The sequence below is a fragment of the Leuresthes tenuis genome, unplaced genomic scaffold (assembly GCF_036924035.1).
Source record: "Leuresthes tenuis unplaced genomic scaffold, fLeuTen1.0.hap1 SCAF_3, whole genome shotgun sequence".
NCBI lineage: Eukaryota > Metazoa > Chordata > Actinopteri > Atheriniformes > Atherinopsidae > Leuresthes > Leuresthes tenuis.
The window spans coordinates 6,890,795-6,908,849 of NW_027325357.1; the positions used below are offsets into that span (position 1 = coordinate 6,890,795).

The following is an 18,055-nucleotide window of genomic DNA, read 5'->3' on the forward strand; positions in this document are numbered from 1 at the left end:
GTGATCACACATATTGAAATTGACTTATCATCATCTAGGGGTAAAGTTTTTATTTCACACTTATTTTGTACACATTTTATACATAAATGCTCATTTTTGTTCTCACTTGTTGAGAAAGAAGGAGGCAAATCATTTTCACACAGTCTTAAGTTTACCGTAATTTGGCAAATAATTTCTTAAGGGTCTTCAGTTAGAATACATTCTTATGTTGTACAGTTGTAAATAGAAATAAAAATCCCACCTTTAGCTACATGTTCTTCTCACTTATCCTGCTCCTAAAGGATTCTGATTCCTCCTGGAAAACCTGGTATTGACCATAAAACCTCTTCTGAATGCTTCATCATCATTTGCTTTTTCCATCTTTATATCATGCATACCTTTAATTTGAATTTAACACTTCATTATTTGACTTTTTAAACTTAACATCCATTTTCTTATTTCATTTTAGTGAAGAATAAGAGTTCCAGTGGTTTTCAGTTCAGTTCAATCAGAGTTTTTTTTTTTTTTCACAAGAGTATCTAGCAGACAATAGGAGAATTTAATAGAGTCGCCCCACTTGTCTAATTTGGGTATCCTGGTCTCCTCTCTGGTCATCCTCCTATCTGTGACCTGATACTTGATGCCAATAACACATTTTGTAAGACTTCTTAGCTCTAAAATGCACCAAGAGGAGCAAGGAGAGAAGCAATGATGCACAGATGTATCCTTTACCTAAGTAACAACTTGTTGTTAAATGCTTGTTGCCTTCCCTCCTCTCTCCTTGTCCCATCTCCTCTGCTTACATCACATTTGGGAGAAATTAGGACAAAAGGAGAAATCCAGGGGAGGAATCAACAAAGTGCAAATTGGTAAATGAAAAAGGGGCCGGATTTTTGTTAAACAATGACCAACAAAAACAAGGAACAGGAAGTAGAAGGTTTGGCAGCATGTTTTAATCAGATCAGGAAATCAGCGAAATCCTTTACAAAATAATATAACACTTAAACATGGCCAATGTACACACTGGTCATATGTTGTTTGTAATAAAGCACCATCAAACATAGCTGTTATTGTTAAATAAATTTCTACGTTTAACATGAAATATCAGAAATAAATACTTACATTCCGATTTATCCTGATAACAATAATTAGGCACCATAGTGATATAAATAAAAGTTTTCAGTACAGCAAAGATTAAAAAAATATACAAAAGATGTAAAACAACACAGAAGAAAGCTGCAAAACTGATGTAAACACATCAATCAGATATGTACACTGAGTATGTGTGTGTGTGTGTGTGTTTGTGTGTGTTCAGACAGCATTATTAGTGTCATTATTATTGATCTCCATCCTGCTGACCAGTTCGGTCACCAGCTGCTGCACAGTTTGAGAACGCAACCGGCCGACCTCAAGGACGCCCTCATGGTTCACGCTGTCAGAGTCGTCATAACTCTTCACCACCTGAGTCAGACCATTCAATAAGTCAATCAATCAGTCAGTGCATTCTGACATATTTTAAACCTGTCTTAAACCAGTCAAATCAAGCTAATTATCCAACTACTGAATCCACAAATCAAACATTCAATAAATCTGCCACCTAATCAATAACACTTTTAATCAAAATGTCAATCCTAAATCAGTCAATAAGCAATCCAACAATAAGCAGCCAGTCAGTCTTTCAAATGTAATTAACAAATGGATGTATTGATCAGTGTGTCTTATTTTTGTTACCTTATTTGTGATCAAAGAGAGGCCAAAGACTCTCAGGCCACAGTGAGTTGCCACGACAACCTCAGGAGCCGTACTCATACCTGAAAACAGAGCAGAGTGGGTCAAATCAGAACCACTACCGATACTGCTGGTGCTATGGTAGAGTTGTTCATGTGGAGTATTGATCATGCAAACTGATAAAACTACACTAACCAATGGACTGCTCACAGTTTTAGACTAGACAGTTTTAGTTTTAGACACAGACTTATAATGTCCAATCACATTTTTGCAGGGGGAACTGTCTAGTTCCTCAGCTTATGTAACTCTAATATCTGATGAATATAATGTGATACAGGTTGATTAAGTTAGTATCAAAATGCCTAGCTTCCAGCATAGATTGTATATAGAAGATGGAAAACATCGCTCATTGTTTTCTGAGCTGCTGTTTTGAAATTTTGGCATTTGGCTGTCACCGTCTGGGTCTTTTAGGAACCTGAAGCTGATTTGGGTGGAACTCAGAGAGTGATACATGAAACTCAGATGGACAAAAGTATGTATCTTTAAAGCCCAACATCGAGTAATTATCTAATTCTTAAAAATAAATTCTTAAAAATAACAGGCACTCTTATTAGAAGGAATTAATCTGGCTGACGACACAATGAGTTGTGGGGAAAAATTTCTCCGACTTACTCAGAGGAAGTAAATCCGTCTTCTGTCTACACAGCTGGACCATCACAGTGTTTTTCAGAAATTTACAGAAAAAGTAAGACAAAACACTGCTTTCATGCTGAAAGGTGACGGGAAGTGGGGTTTTTCCAAGGTATCTGATTATTTAATGTATAGTCTATAAGAAGAACTAGTTCCGGGACCTGTTAAGTGCTTGTTTTGAAGTCAAGATACAGACAGAAAGCACTGATCTAACTCCAGATCTCAAGAAGATCCTAATGACCCCGTTATATTTCATTAGGAAAAAGATGGTTTTTTGAGTTACACTTTTTCATAAGACAAAATTGAGGCTTAGATGTTGAACCCTGGAGCATTAAGTATAAGCAAGACTGTAAGTATAGTGTCTGTGCGTCTCGTACCAACAGCATCCACCCCTAGTCGATGCAACAATCTGGCCTCAGCGATGGTTTCAAAGTTGGGGCCGCCTACCATGGCGTACACGCCTTCCTGCACCAGGTCAGCAACGCCCAGCTGCTTGGCAATCTCCATTGCCAGGGAACGCAGCCCCTTGTCATAGCACCCTGACATAGCTGGGAAGCGAGGCCCAAACCTGTAAACAACAAACAAAAAGCATTAATAACCAAAATGACCAACAAGTGAGGCAACAGCAGCAGCACCAACAACAACAATACAAAAACAATGTATACACTATTGTGATTACTTGTCATCGTTGGGTCCACATAGAGGGTTCAGACCGACCAGTCCAGGGAAGTTGACATGATCTTTGATGAGCATGATGTCACCAGGCTGAAGTCCGTCAGCCAATGAGCCGGCAGCGTTTGTCACAATCAGTGTCTCCACCCCCATCAGTTTGAAGACTCGAACTGGAAATGTTGTCTGATGGACAGACAGAAAGTCAGGTAACCTCAATCATTTGGATTTCAAACAGAAGAAACATCCCGTTGTCATGGGTATGGTGGTTGGTCAGGTGACCCAGAAAGATAAAACTCTCAGGCTGTGTCAGCTGATAGTTACATAATCGACCTGTCATGTTGATTTATTGCAATGGGTTAAAAATAGAAGAGGTTTTGTAATTAGAGGTTTTGTTGTGAAGGAGCTTCAACAGAGCGCCACCTAAAGGTGAGTCAGGCAGCCTCTGTTTGACAGTACGTTTGTGTGTGACCAAATGTTTCTTATATAGACGGGAACAATGGCAGCATTGAACCGTCTGCTAAAAGGCTGCATGTGACTGAATCAATGCATGACCTGAGCTGCTTCACATACACACACACACACATCCCACTCACACACAGGTTCAGTCTCATGCTGATGATTACAGTCATATGTGTGTTGTATCAAGGTTGCGTGACTGAGCTTTTTTTAATCAGCTCTGTATGTGTTTTTGTGTGTGTAACAGTGGAATTTGTTTGTGTTTATGGTTGTGACGGAAGCAGGTCCTGTTTGCCGTGGTTCGCTGTGTGTGAGCAGAGCAGAGTAGAATTGGCTATATTAACTCCTGCCCATCAGCTGGTGTGCCTATCTCCACTCAGTGTATTAGTTTTTTGTTTATGTCATCCTTTGGTCACACTCATTCGTTCATAAATTTCCTGACAGAACTGATGCCAATCTTCACATTTTCCTTTTGCTTTTACTATAAAATTAGACACACATTTATTAATTCTGACAAACTATGAAATGGAATCTTCACGCCAAGTTTTGAAAAAGATGACATTATATAACCAATATTACAATAAACATCTGGGAAATTATCACAGAGCAGTTAGAGGATCTAGATTTCCTTTGAGTTTAAGGGTAATGTCACATCCAGGTGTCAGTGAATGCATCGTGTCAGTGAGGATCCTGACACGATGCACGATACAGTGCAAACGTATATGTACCTTAAGGAGTGGGTGTCCTTCATACATGTGGAAGCGACCCTGCATGCAGACACATGACTTCCCTTTAAGCTCCCCGAAAACCAACTGGCCTGCATGACCCTGAACTGCAACATAAACACACACAGATGTTATAAGTTGACAACAAGTTTGTGTTTTCTTCTTGTTTTGCCAGTTTATATTCATGTTCAGATTGATTAGCTGTTCAGACACTGTATGAATTTAGCCTGATTTGTGAGTGTATAATGCGCTGATTTTTTTTTTTGTAGGAAGTGATTCATTGAAATATCGTATTATTTGTCTCAAATAATTTTCTCTGCTCAGCATATAAGAGCAGCATATAATTTTCATTTTTATCAATAAAGCAATTGTAAATCTACAATCTGACGTATATGTAAAAACACGGTGTGTATCAATAAAAAAAAAAGAAAAAACACCACGTAAAAAACAGTTCCTCAGTTAATATCTTAGCTTTGCTACATGCACTGATGTGTTTGTGCTCTGTTTTGGGTAATTTAGACTCCAGTTATAGAGTCACTTTCTTTCTAGATTCCTGGTGGAGGGCATTTAAGATGACTGCTATGTCCATGTGAAAGGCTTAATTTCAATAATTTGTACACACATTAGTTTGACAACTAAAAGTATTTGAACTTTTTCATACTTCAGTCCAAGATTTTATTTTGTTTTATTTTTTTTTTTAAATATGACTGTTAGAATAAATCTATGCTAACAAAAATCTGAGATGGAACAATCAGCCAGTCAATAAATAACCAAAAAATTCATCCAAAATTATAAACAATACCCTTAAATGAAACCTAATGTACAAACAGATAGTTAATTTGTGTTGAGCAAATAAATCAAATGTAAAATGAGTAGTTAGCAGCTCTATACCTGTGCTCTGAGGGAAGCCCGGTATGTCAGAGTAAGCAAAGGAGTCTTGACATTTGAGAGTGTCAGCGAGCGTGCCCAGTCCAGAACCACAGATGATTGCCACCTGAGGGCGGTGCTGCGTCTGAGACATCAACCAATCAGCTGTCTTCTGGTATTCGTCATGACTACCAACATGAAGAAGGAATAAAAGAAGAGAATCTGTCTTGAATGAATAGCAAAATCTGTTTTAACGCAATGGATGTTATCAGGCGGAGTTCATTCTGGGCAAAACAGCTGCCTCTGATCGTGTAGCATCACCATCATCACATCTTTTCAGGCATCTGGAACCTCATGCCAGTGCTGTTTTCTCTCAGTTTGATTCTATTGGAGTTCCAAACATTCTGATTGTAGCTGATAACATAAAGTTTATTTTGGGCAAGGTCTGACTCTTCTTCAGACATTTTTTTTCATAAATAAGCAATTTAATGTTTCATAAAAGGTATGGTTGTAGTAGATTATAAATAGCTTCAAATCCCCCACACATTTCTCTTTCACCAAATTTTGATTGGACCATTTGTAATTTTAATTCTCAGAGAAACTTCTGTGTAACCTCCAACCTCTTGTACTTTGACTGCTGAAGGCTGCTATTTCTGAAAGAAAACTCCTGATTTCTTACAACAGAACAGCTGACCAACATAACTGAGGAGAAGCTGTTAAAATAAACAAAAAATCCCCTCAATTATTCTCTCAGGAATTATTAGAGACAAAAAGGAAAGCTACACATGAGGAAAAATACAATTTTACAGTTAACTATAAACAAATTATAAGAAACTATTGTGCAATACACCTTAATCATACCAACTACTATAGAAATGTGATTTTTCAGAGCAGACAAAACAAATGAACAAATACAAAACAGTTAGCAGGTTGTTATGCCAAAGACCAGCTGGACCATGATGATAACGACCATTTTGAATGAAATGATCTGGACTTATTTGTGTTGTTAACACCAGTTTCCTGTTACTGTACCTTGCCATTTTTCTTATAGCATGTACAAAATATATTGTATCATTTGTTTGTCATCTCCTCTAAAATACTCTTTTGGTTGTTATAGACTTGTTTTGTTCCACTGTACCTACATCCTAAGCAGCTGAGGGCACTGGTTTGTATTTCATGGTGGGCTTAATTTTCACGCAACTAGGTTACACTGTGAATTGTGGGCTGTATTATCAAGTGTTACTAAAGTCCAATTCAGGTCAAGAACCCAATAAGTGGCTGCAAGCTGATTAAAAGGACAAGTAAACAGGAAAATCTGAATAAATACCTTAATTTACTGAACAAATTGACATTTTCAGGCATCCAAAAACATAGAATAATGCACAGGAGAAATGTACAATGGTAAGACCAGAAAATTAGTAAACACTGATCTTGTATGTTCAGAAAAATTCATTCAAATCAGTTACAACACAAAAAATCCCCAACAAAAACAAAATGTTAGAATAAGGCAGGATGCAATAATGACATCTTCTTACCTGATCTGTTCTTTGCTGTGCATGATAGAGAGAATGTAAGCTGACTGGTGTGAGTGTGTTTCTCGAGCAGCCTCGGTTCCTAGATGTGTGTGCGTATGTGCGTTAGATGAGGAGAGAGTGCAAGTGAGCCGGGCCGATGCTGATCAGCGTACTTATTCACTAGTCACATGCTCCTGATTGGTTAACAACTTGTCCATTCATCAGCAGCAGCCAATGGCGTCATAGTGTTGTAAACGTGTGTGTGCGAGTTTTAGTTGTGCAACCAGCGTCTGGTTTCACATCACGCCCACTCTCAGTTTTTTTATTTAATTCAAGAATTAATTCCCAAGCCTCAGAGCACAGACTCACACAGTTAGATTTTACCCTATGAATACTGTATGACAAATTTGAAGACAAGTATAAGCTACAACCATCATTCTGCAGTACTGATATCACCCACTAAAGGCCGAAGTCTTCATCACAACAACAGTGTAACTGCATGATAAAATGTTACTGTTTAAAAAGTTGTAAATGGTTGAAGGTTATAAGAAGGTGACACCTCACTTGAATGTCAGTGGTTTCTTTTGCGTTGGCCAAAAATGTTGTCCGGCTTCCAGGTAGTTCACTTTTTTTTTTGTAGACATTACAAAAAAATAAAAACCACATATTTAAATCCATGTAAATATGTATAATTTATAGTTATTTATAGATACTTTATGACATGCCGTTAAGGAAATTAATCTTTGAATATATGGAATGAAACTGAATATATTGAATGAACCTTGAATATATGGAATGAAACTCTGAATATATTGAATGAAACCTTAATGAATAATGAAACCCCTCTTATTTACATCACATTCAGCCATGTGCCGCAAGTCCAAATGTTTTCAAGAATGGCAAGGAATGAGCAGTCCCTTTTTGTCTCTTACTGGACAATACTGGTTACCTCAATTGAATGGATTTGTTGGGGTTGAGCATGAGATTTAGGACATTAATTTTGTACTGATGTCAACTCTGATGTCAGAAAGCTGAAGATATGTGACAATACTAAATATGGCCGAATAGTCTGAAATGTCACTGCTCACAGAAAAGAATGTTTATTGTTCATTGCCAGGCCACTAAAGAAAAAAACAATTATGGCAGAAGGTATAGTATACCTTCAATTCCCAGCTGGGTCCTTTCTGTGAGGAGTTTGCATTTTCTCCCCATATATGCGTGGGTTATCTCCGGGTACTCTGGCTTCCTCCCACTGCCTAAAAACATGCATGTTAGGTTAATTGGTGACTCTAAATTGTACCTGCTAGCCTGATAACTGTTTTCACCATTTTAGTCTCCATTGTGGAATACATTAGGGCGGTTCAACTAGTCAAGCCCTACATACTATTGCTGTATGGTGCAGTACTTATTGGACGTCCATCCATCCATCCATCATCTACCACTTATCCGGAGGTCGGGTCGCGGGGGCAGCAGCTTTAACAGAGAAACCCAGACTTCCCTGTCCACTTCCTCCAACTCTTCTGGGGGGACCCCGAGGCGTTCCCAGGCCAGCCGAGAGACATAGTCTCTCCAACGTGTCCTGGGTCTTCCCCGGGGTCTCCTCCCAGTGGGACGTGCCCGGAACACCTCACCTGGGAGGCGTCCAGGGGGCATCCTAACCAGATGCCCGAGCCACCTCATCTGACTCCTCTCAATGCGGAGGAGCAGCGGTTCTACTCCGAGCCAACTCCCGAATGACTGAGCTTCTCACCCTATCTCTAAGGTGGAGCCCAGACACCCTGCGAAGGAAACCCATTTCGGCCGCTTGTATTCGCAATCTTGTTCTTTCGGTCACTACCCACAACTCGTGACCATAGGTGAGGATGGGAACGTAGATTGACCAGTGAAAGAGAGCTTCGCCTTCTGGCTCAGCTCCTTCTTCACCACGATGGGTCGGTGCAGAGCCCGCAACACAGCAGACGCTGCACCGATCCGCCCGTCAATCTCATGCTCCATTCGTCCCTCACTCGTGAACAAGACCCCGAGATATTTGAACTCCTCCACTTGGGGAAGGATCTCATTCCCGACCCGGAGAGAGCATTCCACCCTTTTCCAGCTGAGAACCATAGTCTCGGATTTGGAGGCGCCGATTCTCATCCCCGCCGCTTCACACTCGGCTGCGAATTGCTCAAGTGAGAGCTGAAGGTCACGGCCCGACGACGCTAACAGAACCACATCATCTGCAAAAATTGGACGTGTGCTGAAGAAAGCAAAGTCACTCATACTGTACAGAAACTTGTCAAACCACATTCATATCTAAAAGATCATATGAAAAGACGCATGAGCTTGTAGTTATATTGATGTGAACATAGTAGCCTAATAAGTGCTTGAGGTGCGTGACACATACCAACGTTGGACAGACGCAGCTAAACATAGCATTCCTTTACATTTAAAAGGTTGCTGAAGAGGAGGTTTGATAAAACTATGTTTACATGTCTACTCAGAAAGTTACAATCCCAAACATATCTCATTAATTTCAGATGAAGCTTAATATCAATTAATTAGTAAAAACTTCCAGTCGGCTATTTTCTTCCAGACAGACAGTTTTTAATTGCAGTCTGTGAATATAACTACGAGGTTACATTTGTCCATCTAAACCCGATCAGGTCCAGGCCCCGGAAGTTCGGAGATTTGGCAGTTTAACGAGCAGCAGCTAGTAACTCATGAACGCTAACACACTTCACATGTTCTTCCACTACTGTGCTGATCAGCTGCTGCTAATGAGGCTCATGTGAGTTAAATGGATGCAGACCAGAGCTGAACTAGAACCAGCAGGCCACAGATGGTCTGGGATCAGAGGGTCCAGGTGAACTGACTGAGGGGGAGCTTTAACGAGGTCTTCTTTGGAGTCAGTCCACAGCATAATTGTGTATCTGAGTATATTAAATTGCAAACATGCCTGTTTTTAACCTCAAAGGACCAATTGAAAAACAAATTTTCCTCCCAAAATTAAACATAAAATTCACTTTAAAAAAAGAGAAACAACCACATATTTCAGAAATACAAGTTGTCACATGACTGGTGTCCTGTCTGAAACTAAAACCTATTATTCTGTCTGTCTCTGTCCTTTATTAATCAAACCTCCTGTCTTTTTTTTTTTAATGACATGTGCCACTAAATGTGTGGATGTGCACATGTTATTTTAACAGGAGCCCTGTGGACACTGATTAACAGGTTAATGAAGAGAGCAAAGCTGGATGTTAGAGACAAAGACAGAGGGACACACTAATTTTATTCGATACTGAGGAAAAATTCAGAAATTTTAAATAATACACAAAAATTTCTGCACATACCTGCATAATGAATTGGCGACAGCTAAAGTTTTTAGTGTTGCAGGCAAAAAATATAGATAAATCATTTTTTAAAATACAATCAGACCCAAGTCCAATGCTGATGGTTTTGACTTTACATGTTTGCAAGTATGGGAATATTGTAAGGGGACGACCTAAGCCACTCACGATAACGCATTTAAAAATACTCAACACACAAACCTTAACAAGTATTGCGCTGCATTTAGCACTAACGTCAAAGTAGATATTTCCAGAGAGAAAGATGTTGCTCTGGAGTCTGGGGAGCTCTCCAAAGACCTTCAAGGACCTTTTTACTTGATGATTACACCACTGATGGGAAAGCTTAAGCCTTAACAGACAAGCTGGTGGTGATAGAGGAATGAGAATAATTTTTCCTAATTGTAATTCTTCCACCACTTATAAGCTAAATAAACTTTGAAATGCAGTTAAAAAAAATATTTTTTTGTTTGTATTTTTTGTGGTAATGGTGAGTTCTGGTGTTCTATCATTAAAACAATTACCTTATTGTTTTTGGACCAATCACTGAGCATTTATTTAGCAAACAATTTCCCTCATTTTGACCCGACTCTTGAATAGTAGCAGGAATGGTAATCTCAAAGGCGCTTTATTGATACTGGACATTACAATAGAATTATAAACAATCCAAACTACTACTGGATATTTTAAGGTGGCTTCAGCATCGCTAACATGTTGTAGTATGTATTTGATTAGGCTGCAGTTTATCATTGGGCCTTGGTGCAGTCACAGTCTAATTAATGAAAATAAATCTGGGAACACCGCCCCCTTCAGAAAGATTCATCATGCCGAGTGAAAACTGCACACTGAGCATGAATCGTGTAGGTGTGAAAAGTTTATATTTTAATACATTTATTCAATTATTTTTGGTGCAATGGACTCACTCTGCACAATAATAAGATCCAAGGTGAAGATTTGTTCCTTTCTTCCTGTCAGAGGTTTTAACTGGCAAATTTGTGTCATTTGACTCTTAACTTCTGTCACATGTTGAATTTACTGATATATTCCACTTTTATTTTCCTTTTTTACTCTGTGGTCAGGATCCAACTACCTCCCAGCTTTTAATGATCAGCTGAACGCTCAGCATTACAGCGATCCTTCACTTCAGTCAAAATGTGAAAAATGTGACCCCGTTCATTAAAACGTCATTCAGATATCTGGCATTCTTGGACATATGTGACATACAAGAACCACTCCTGCCTTTTTCGTTCCTGCTGTTCTAGCAGTGAGGCCCAAAAATGTCTGAAAGGTTTGTTTTGTTTAAGTGTTGTTCACTACCTTGTAAGCAACTGTGGCTTATTGTCCAATGCTGAGATCAAACTACACATTTATTCATTTATCAGTGTTTGCCTGTTCATTATAATGTGACATACTGGTAAATACCTATAGTTACTTTAATAACTATAAGTAACTTTATCAGTAGCAGAAAACCAGTTTGACAGACTTAAATGTTTCAATAACTGCTGCATGATGCCACAGTCACATTCATATTGCTGACAAGGTGAAATTTTGGTGAAACGCTGCCTTTTGCTATAGCACCATAAGGGTGATGTTAGTGGTTTAGTGAAATGTCTGAACTAGTAGATGTTTAAGTACAACTCAAACAAAATCTGACACATTAATAATCGTCTATCTAATGCCACCATCAGGCCATATTTTCCCCTTTGTAAAATAATGGGGTATGTCAGTTCTTTTGAAATCGGGTTGTACTCCAAACTAAAGATACATATGACTCACTGAACCTCACATTAAAAAAAAAAAAAAAGACCCATTTCAAACTATAGTTTGAAACTGTTAGTCTTTTTGCTAGCATTATATTACATACAAAGAGACTACATTTCTAAAGATAACCATTCTAATGTCTATATACACACAAAGAAGAGGGAGTGTTATCTTAAAGCACCAATCAATAGATTAAGTTTGGGAAATTCTGGTGAACTGCTGTGAGATGAAGGCACAAACAATTTCGTATTAATTTCTCAAGGCCAGCCAAAACCTTAATTTAAATGTATTTTCTATTACCCTGAAAATGTGTTATTACATTTCCAATAAACTACATAACATTTAGTCAGATAACCAACAAAACCATTTCTTTTAAAGTTAGATTTAGTCGTCATTGAGCTGTGTCAGAATAATAGTACCCAAAGCGGTGTGTCATTCTCTTAACACAAAGTGAGTGTGTAAAGAATATTTCACAGTCTGTGTGAGTTGACTCAGACTTTCTTCTGGATTATGCGGCAGGATATGACACTGAAAAGATCTGAATTACTGACAGAGGAGGGTCTCAGTGTATTTCCTATTATTTATCAGGGTTTTTCCTATTCAGATTTTAAATTCTTCTCTGAAATGGGCAACATAGACAGAAACCATCATTAGCAAGAGAGAGACACACGGTAATTATGTGATTTAATGTTCACGTGCCTCTTTGTGTGTTTGCATTCCGCCCGAGTTTTACTAACATGCAGCATGCCGCTGGTGATTTGATTTAGAAGATCTAACTGAAAACCAACGTGCAGGAAAAGAAATCATGGAACCACGATACAGTGTGTGTGTGTGTGTAGGAGTCAAATCTAAAAACTGAAGTCAGGACATAATCCTGTGTACCAAAAGCTAGAGTTCATCCAAACTGTTTCACTGATGGGTGCGTAAAAGTGTGAAAGTGATGTGCCCAGTTAACACTAATCGGAGAGATGCTGTGCGGACCGGACCATGTGATGATGTGTCTGGTCACAGACAGACATGACCTAACGTGAACGGGAAATGCATGCACACTGGTGCGATCACGAAAGAAACTTTATGTGCCGTGCATGTAAAACCACACAGATTCTCCATCCAAATGGTATTACCACTTAAACCAAGCTTCCTGAAAGCTTCACAAATCCTGTTTTATGAACATGGCTTGGCCTGATAAAACTGTTTCGCCTACCAGAATGCAGGTTTTCACTGACTTTGACTTTAATGTTTATGCGTGGACAGGAAATTAGCATCACTAATCTCAGATTCCTACACACTGCAGGTGAATAAGCAAACATCAAAATGCAATTTGTGGTTTTCAAAATGTAATCAGAACAACAGACTGCTCGCACACTGAATTTAGGACCTTTTGGGAAGATTAAGTATTTACTGATAATGAAAACAAAATAAAGTTCTAGAAATCTGCTGTGATGCACAAATAGTCTTGATAAATGCTTTGGCTAAATGACCAGGCTCAAATCATACCATTTTTGTACCGTCACAGCAGAGAGAAAAACAGCAATGGCTGTTTGGCCAAATACTTAAGCATGTTCTTCAAGGTGTGACATTTAAAATATCTAGTGCTTCTCTTTTTATGGGTAGCAACTACAACTCTTGCACCTCAGCCCATTTTCCCTCCCTTTATAAATTCACAGAGCAGAAAAAAAAGTTCCATTCTCACTCTGTTGTGGAGAGACATAGCCTTTCTGAAAGAATGATGGCCATGTCTATATGCATCCGAGGGCAGATTATTATATTAGCCAGAGAAGATTTGTAAAATCATGTCTGTGCTGTCTTACATAACGTGGCTAAACAGAGTTTTCTACCCCCCTCAGAACATAAGACTCGATGACAGTCATGAGCTTGAGATGCCACATGAGCCAACTCAAATGGTGAACGATATGTGTGTAGGGGTGATGCATTGTTCATTTTTGAATAAAGTTTTGTTTGAGTGCTTTAACACTTTCAATGAAAAGCTTCTTTTCCAGTTCTATGAGGAAAAAAAGAAAAAAAAAAAAAGGTATATCTCATTTCAGACAAGACCATCTGCAGCTCTTGGAAAACCATGGAAACATTTTCAGTGGCATAAGTAATGTCTCCGTGATTGTAGCATATCAGCCATGGGGATGCTCAGACATGGTCGACCTACAGGGGTGGACAAGGGTCGGAGGTTACGCACCAGTGAGTGAAACGGACTTCCTTCATAACGTCTTGTGTTCCCATGGAGTCACAGGGATCCTCAGCTGCATCTGTGGGACAATTAGTTTTATTGCACGTTCATTTAGCATAAAGCCAAGTATTTTGGTACGAGAATCCATTTTTTTTTTTTTCTAAAGTTTAATTGAGTATATAGTAAATTGATATCTGGCATATGTTACAAACCCAACTGCTTGGTTGAAAATTCAAGTATTTGTGATGATTCTATTTTTTGGCTGGATCTTCTGTCTCCACCGATGTATCAAATGCAAGATAAAGGAGAAAACAAAATGCAGTTTGATTTATATAACAGTACACATGCTTTACAGAATAGTACAGAACAGAAGAATAATTCATTTAAATATAAATAAGTTCTATGTGTCATGGCGTGTGAGAATTTTCAGCTGTAGACCCAACTGTGGGCTCACAGGCAGAGTCAAGAAGTAAAATGGACTTTATTCCTTTCTCACAAAAAACAAACTTGAGGTGCTACTGTGGCAGGTGATCCAGCAATCCCAAAAAGAGAAGATGGGGTCTTGACAGGGCATTGAAGGAAATCAACAAACAAGCAAATTCCCTATGAACAAAGGAAAGCTAAATTAAGGGAGGTAATGACTAAAAAAAAAATGCAAGTGTTGCAACCAGTAACTCAAACAAGGGATGTGGTTAAATACTCAAAATTGCCTCTGTGTTTCCCAAGCTCTTTTCTTTGACTGTATCTGAAAACACAGGGTTTTAAGAATGATGGAAGGAAAACTTTGTAAGGACTTTGGAAAAGACAGTTGTGTTGCAATGACATTCTGACCGCTCTTAGACACAGCTGTGATGTGGGTCTGCAGCACTGATCCAGCTACAGTCTACAGGTTCAGGTGATGAATAAAGACTTAAAAAGGAATTTTAATACTTTGTCTTTTGCAGTTTTAGTACATTGGTTGACAAATTTATAAATAAAATATATTGATGTCATTATCAATGTTAAAAAATGTTAAGAAATAAAAAAACTAACCCATTTCCTGTGCTAATACTAATTTTCAATCCCAGTTAGAACAACCATATGAAGATGATCAAGTGTCACTTTGAAAATTGTGTGCAAAAGAAATGAGATGTTATCGTCTCTTTTTTCCATTTAGGATGGTCTAGTGTTCCTCTTGCTGAAAAGGTGATGAGGACAAACTAAGGCTCCCATCCTGTAGAACTCAACCAGCTCTTATTTCACTAAGTTTGGAACATTCCTGAGGAACAGGAAAAACAAAACATGGTCCTAAACACATCTCACAACCCCACAAGGGGCTCAAGAGATTTGAGCCGACAGTTTTTGTCTTGACCTACGGTATCCTGACCTCCTCGTTGAAAATCTGTCGACATACCTCAGCGAAGCACTGCATGTAAGACACAATCTCAGAAAGAAGAAGCCTATAGCAAAAAGAATGAATGAAAATATTTCAACACTTGTTTTCTTGTAGAGAATTAGATGGAAATGTTGACACCGTCAGCACTGCCTGGATCTTAAATATAAAGCTGCAGCCAGGAGGTGGTTAGTATATCTTAGCATTAAGACATGAGACAGCTAATGTCTGTCTGGAGGTGACAAAATCTACTTCTAAAGCTCACCGATTAACAAACCTTGTCATATTCATAGACAAGTGTACACAGGGTGGTTTATGAGTTTGGTGTGGTTCATTGTTGTTGCCTAGGGAACGGTAGATAAAGTCTTATGTCATGCTGAAATTTGATGGTGTTATCATGTGAGAAAATAAACCATAGTATAGAATTTTACCTCTAAATGACCTTTTTCAATCTGGAGAACAGAATTTTCTGTGAATAAATGAGGAACTGAACTTTTTAGGTCTAAACCAGTATCATCTGACAGCATAATAAGAAGACCACATACCACATTTTGCAGTCCATTTACAGAAGTTGCTCCCTGGATGAATAAATTAATCTTAATATATTTCTACATGTATTAATGGTTACATGCTGGCTCTTTTTTCCAATATAAGAACTCTCCCGGAGATCTCCCTTAGTTTACACACCCTTCATCTGTCCTGAAAATAAAACTCCTCACGCCTGCAGGTTCTTCTCAATATCACAAACAAAATTACGTCTGCTGGTGACTTGTGACTTTCGGCCTACAGTCACAAGTTGGATACCAGCTGGCCTCTGATTTCACCGCAGTAAAAAGCACAAGGTTTTCCACTCAACAAGGCCTTTGCTGTCCGAGTGACATGCTCCTAAGGTATAGCAGTTACAACTGTAACAGAAATAAAACTATGTCAAATTTACTTAGTAATATGATTCTGAGTTTTGGACTGAGAATTTTAAGTGGCCAAATTAATCAATAAGGACAAGGAATTGTCAGATATAATTTATCCTGGGAGTGAAATAAAATGAGATTAAGTTGAATTCATACTCCATTTTAAAACTCAAATAATAATTGACTTTACAGGGCTCAGTGGACACTTAAACACAACCTAAACTACTTGACTGCAGTAAAACAAAGTATCTAAATTAGGGCATTTTAAAGCCATTTTGTTAGTTATACAAGTACATTTAAAAATTCAACTGATAGAGCATGACAGATAATGGATGAAACAGACGAGGTGAGTTAGAGTTTGTCTCCCTCTGGTGGCTAGAAGTGGTTGTTCATCACCTCTGATGACAGCAACAAACTGCCTGTGAACAATAAATCATACAGCTGCCTTTTTCCTACCTGCGACACATAAGAGCAGATGAACAATAAACCAGCCGGGTCCTGACATCACACTGTAGTCTAAGAGACAGTGTTGGGAGTCAGTTAACTGTCTGCCCTGTCTGACTGCACTTCTTCACTGTCTCAGTGTCAGAATGAGGAATTCTCCCCTGATCCATCACCACTTCGGCGATTGTGTATGTGTTACATCATGCTGACATTCTTCACAGATCTCAGTGGTACAAACACACACACACACACACACACACACACACACATACAGAAGAGCCAGCAGGTGTGAGATAACTGGGATGGTTTATTACAGAAACATGTCATTAAAACATTTGGTGCGATGATAAGCAGCTTCCAGACAACCTGGTTTAAACGGTCTATAAATGTCGCAACATCTAATCAAATTGCAGCTTACTCATGGCCCGTGCATGTTTTTCTCTTCTATTTAGCTACCCAATGTAAAGTTAACCTGCCCGTGAATGACTAAAGGTTGGAATAGCATTTACCATCATCGGTGCACAAGTTTTATGTGCATTTTGAGCAGAAATTGAACATATAGTAAACACTATTTTTTATTTGCTTTTGTTGGTCTTATATTGATCAGCTTTGAATTTGTTTAGTTTAGGGGAAGCTGTATGATGTTAGAATGTATCGACAAAGAACTAACCGCAAATCCTCAGAACAACACCACTTCAGAGTCCACAGTAATAACTTTGTACATTTAGTTTAAGTTTAAGACTCTTTAATAAGTCTTAACCCCCCCCCATGAAAATTATTCATAGCTAAAGAGAAATAATGGAACATATAATAATTTAAACTATTTGGAAAATGTTTAAAAAGCCTGATTACCTTTGAAGGGATATTTTGGTTACATGTTCAAAACTTCAAAGTGTGTTAAATTGAAGACTTCTGCTGCTATTAATGCAACCGTTATAGATGTGACATCATGGCAGTATGAGGTCAACACAGACGCTCAGAAACAAGTCAACACTTCTGTAACTGTTCTGCAATCAGAGGCTGACTTCATCCTTCAACCAGCCTCAGTGTGTGTGTTGGTCAGCGTTGCGTGTTGATTGCACCTCGTTACGGCAGAAAGCAGACGGATGGTGATGGAGCGGGCGCGTGTTTGTTTGTTTTGTTTGTTTCAGTCGAAGGCGGATGGGCGAGTGTGTGTGTAGAGTGTGTGTGTGTAGGGTATTGCCTCAAGTTGCATTTGATAGCTGCGCAGGAGAGCGATGAAACCACGGACACAGACAAGCACACTTTAACACGGTTAACATAAGAGATAAGAATAGATATTTACAGGTTCTTCTATATTTACATATACATCTATATTTGATTTGGTTTTTAAAGCTCCTTTTTAATCTAGTTTCCATGATGCTGAAAACTTTAACATTCATACACCTCAAACATTTATCATGTAATTTC

General features: G+C 38.6%; 1 protein-coding gene across 1 annotated transcript; it reads right to left on the reverse strand.

Moving 5' to 3' along the window:
* Positions 1–912: 912 nt before the first annotated feature.
* On the reverse strand, positions 913–6,746 carry pnp4a (purine nucleoside phosphorylase 4a). The gene is made up of 7 exons (XM_072383086.1): positions 6,653–6,746; positions 5,142–5,305; positions 4,254–4,357; positions 3,077–3,252; positions 2,775–2,965; positions 1,711–1,790; positions 913–1,440 (listed from the first exon to the last, which is right to left on the reverse strand). Exons 1-7 carry the CDS (start codon positions 6,673–6,675, stop codon positions 1,291–1,293), a joined length of 888 nt encoding a protein of 295 aa, XP_072239187.1. The 5' UTR covers positions 6,676–6,746; the 3' UTR covers positions 913–1,290.
* Between the last annotated feature and the right edge of the window lie 11,309 nt (positions 6,747–18,055).

Excerpts from the sequence above, each read along its gene's own strand:
- pnp4a (XM_072383086.1), bottom strand. The coding sequence starts at position 6,675 with ATGCACAGCAAAGAACAGATCAG. Across the intron at positions 2,966-3,076 it reads TGTGGACCCAACGATGACAA|GTTTGGGCCTCGCTTCCCAG; the intron begins GTAATCACAATA and ends TGTTGTTTACAG. Across the intron at positions 1,791-2,774 it reads ACTAGGGGTGGATGCTGTTG|GTATGAGTACGGCTCCTGAG; the intron begins GTACGAGACGCA and ends CTCTGTTTTCAG.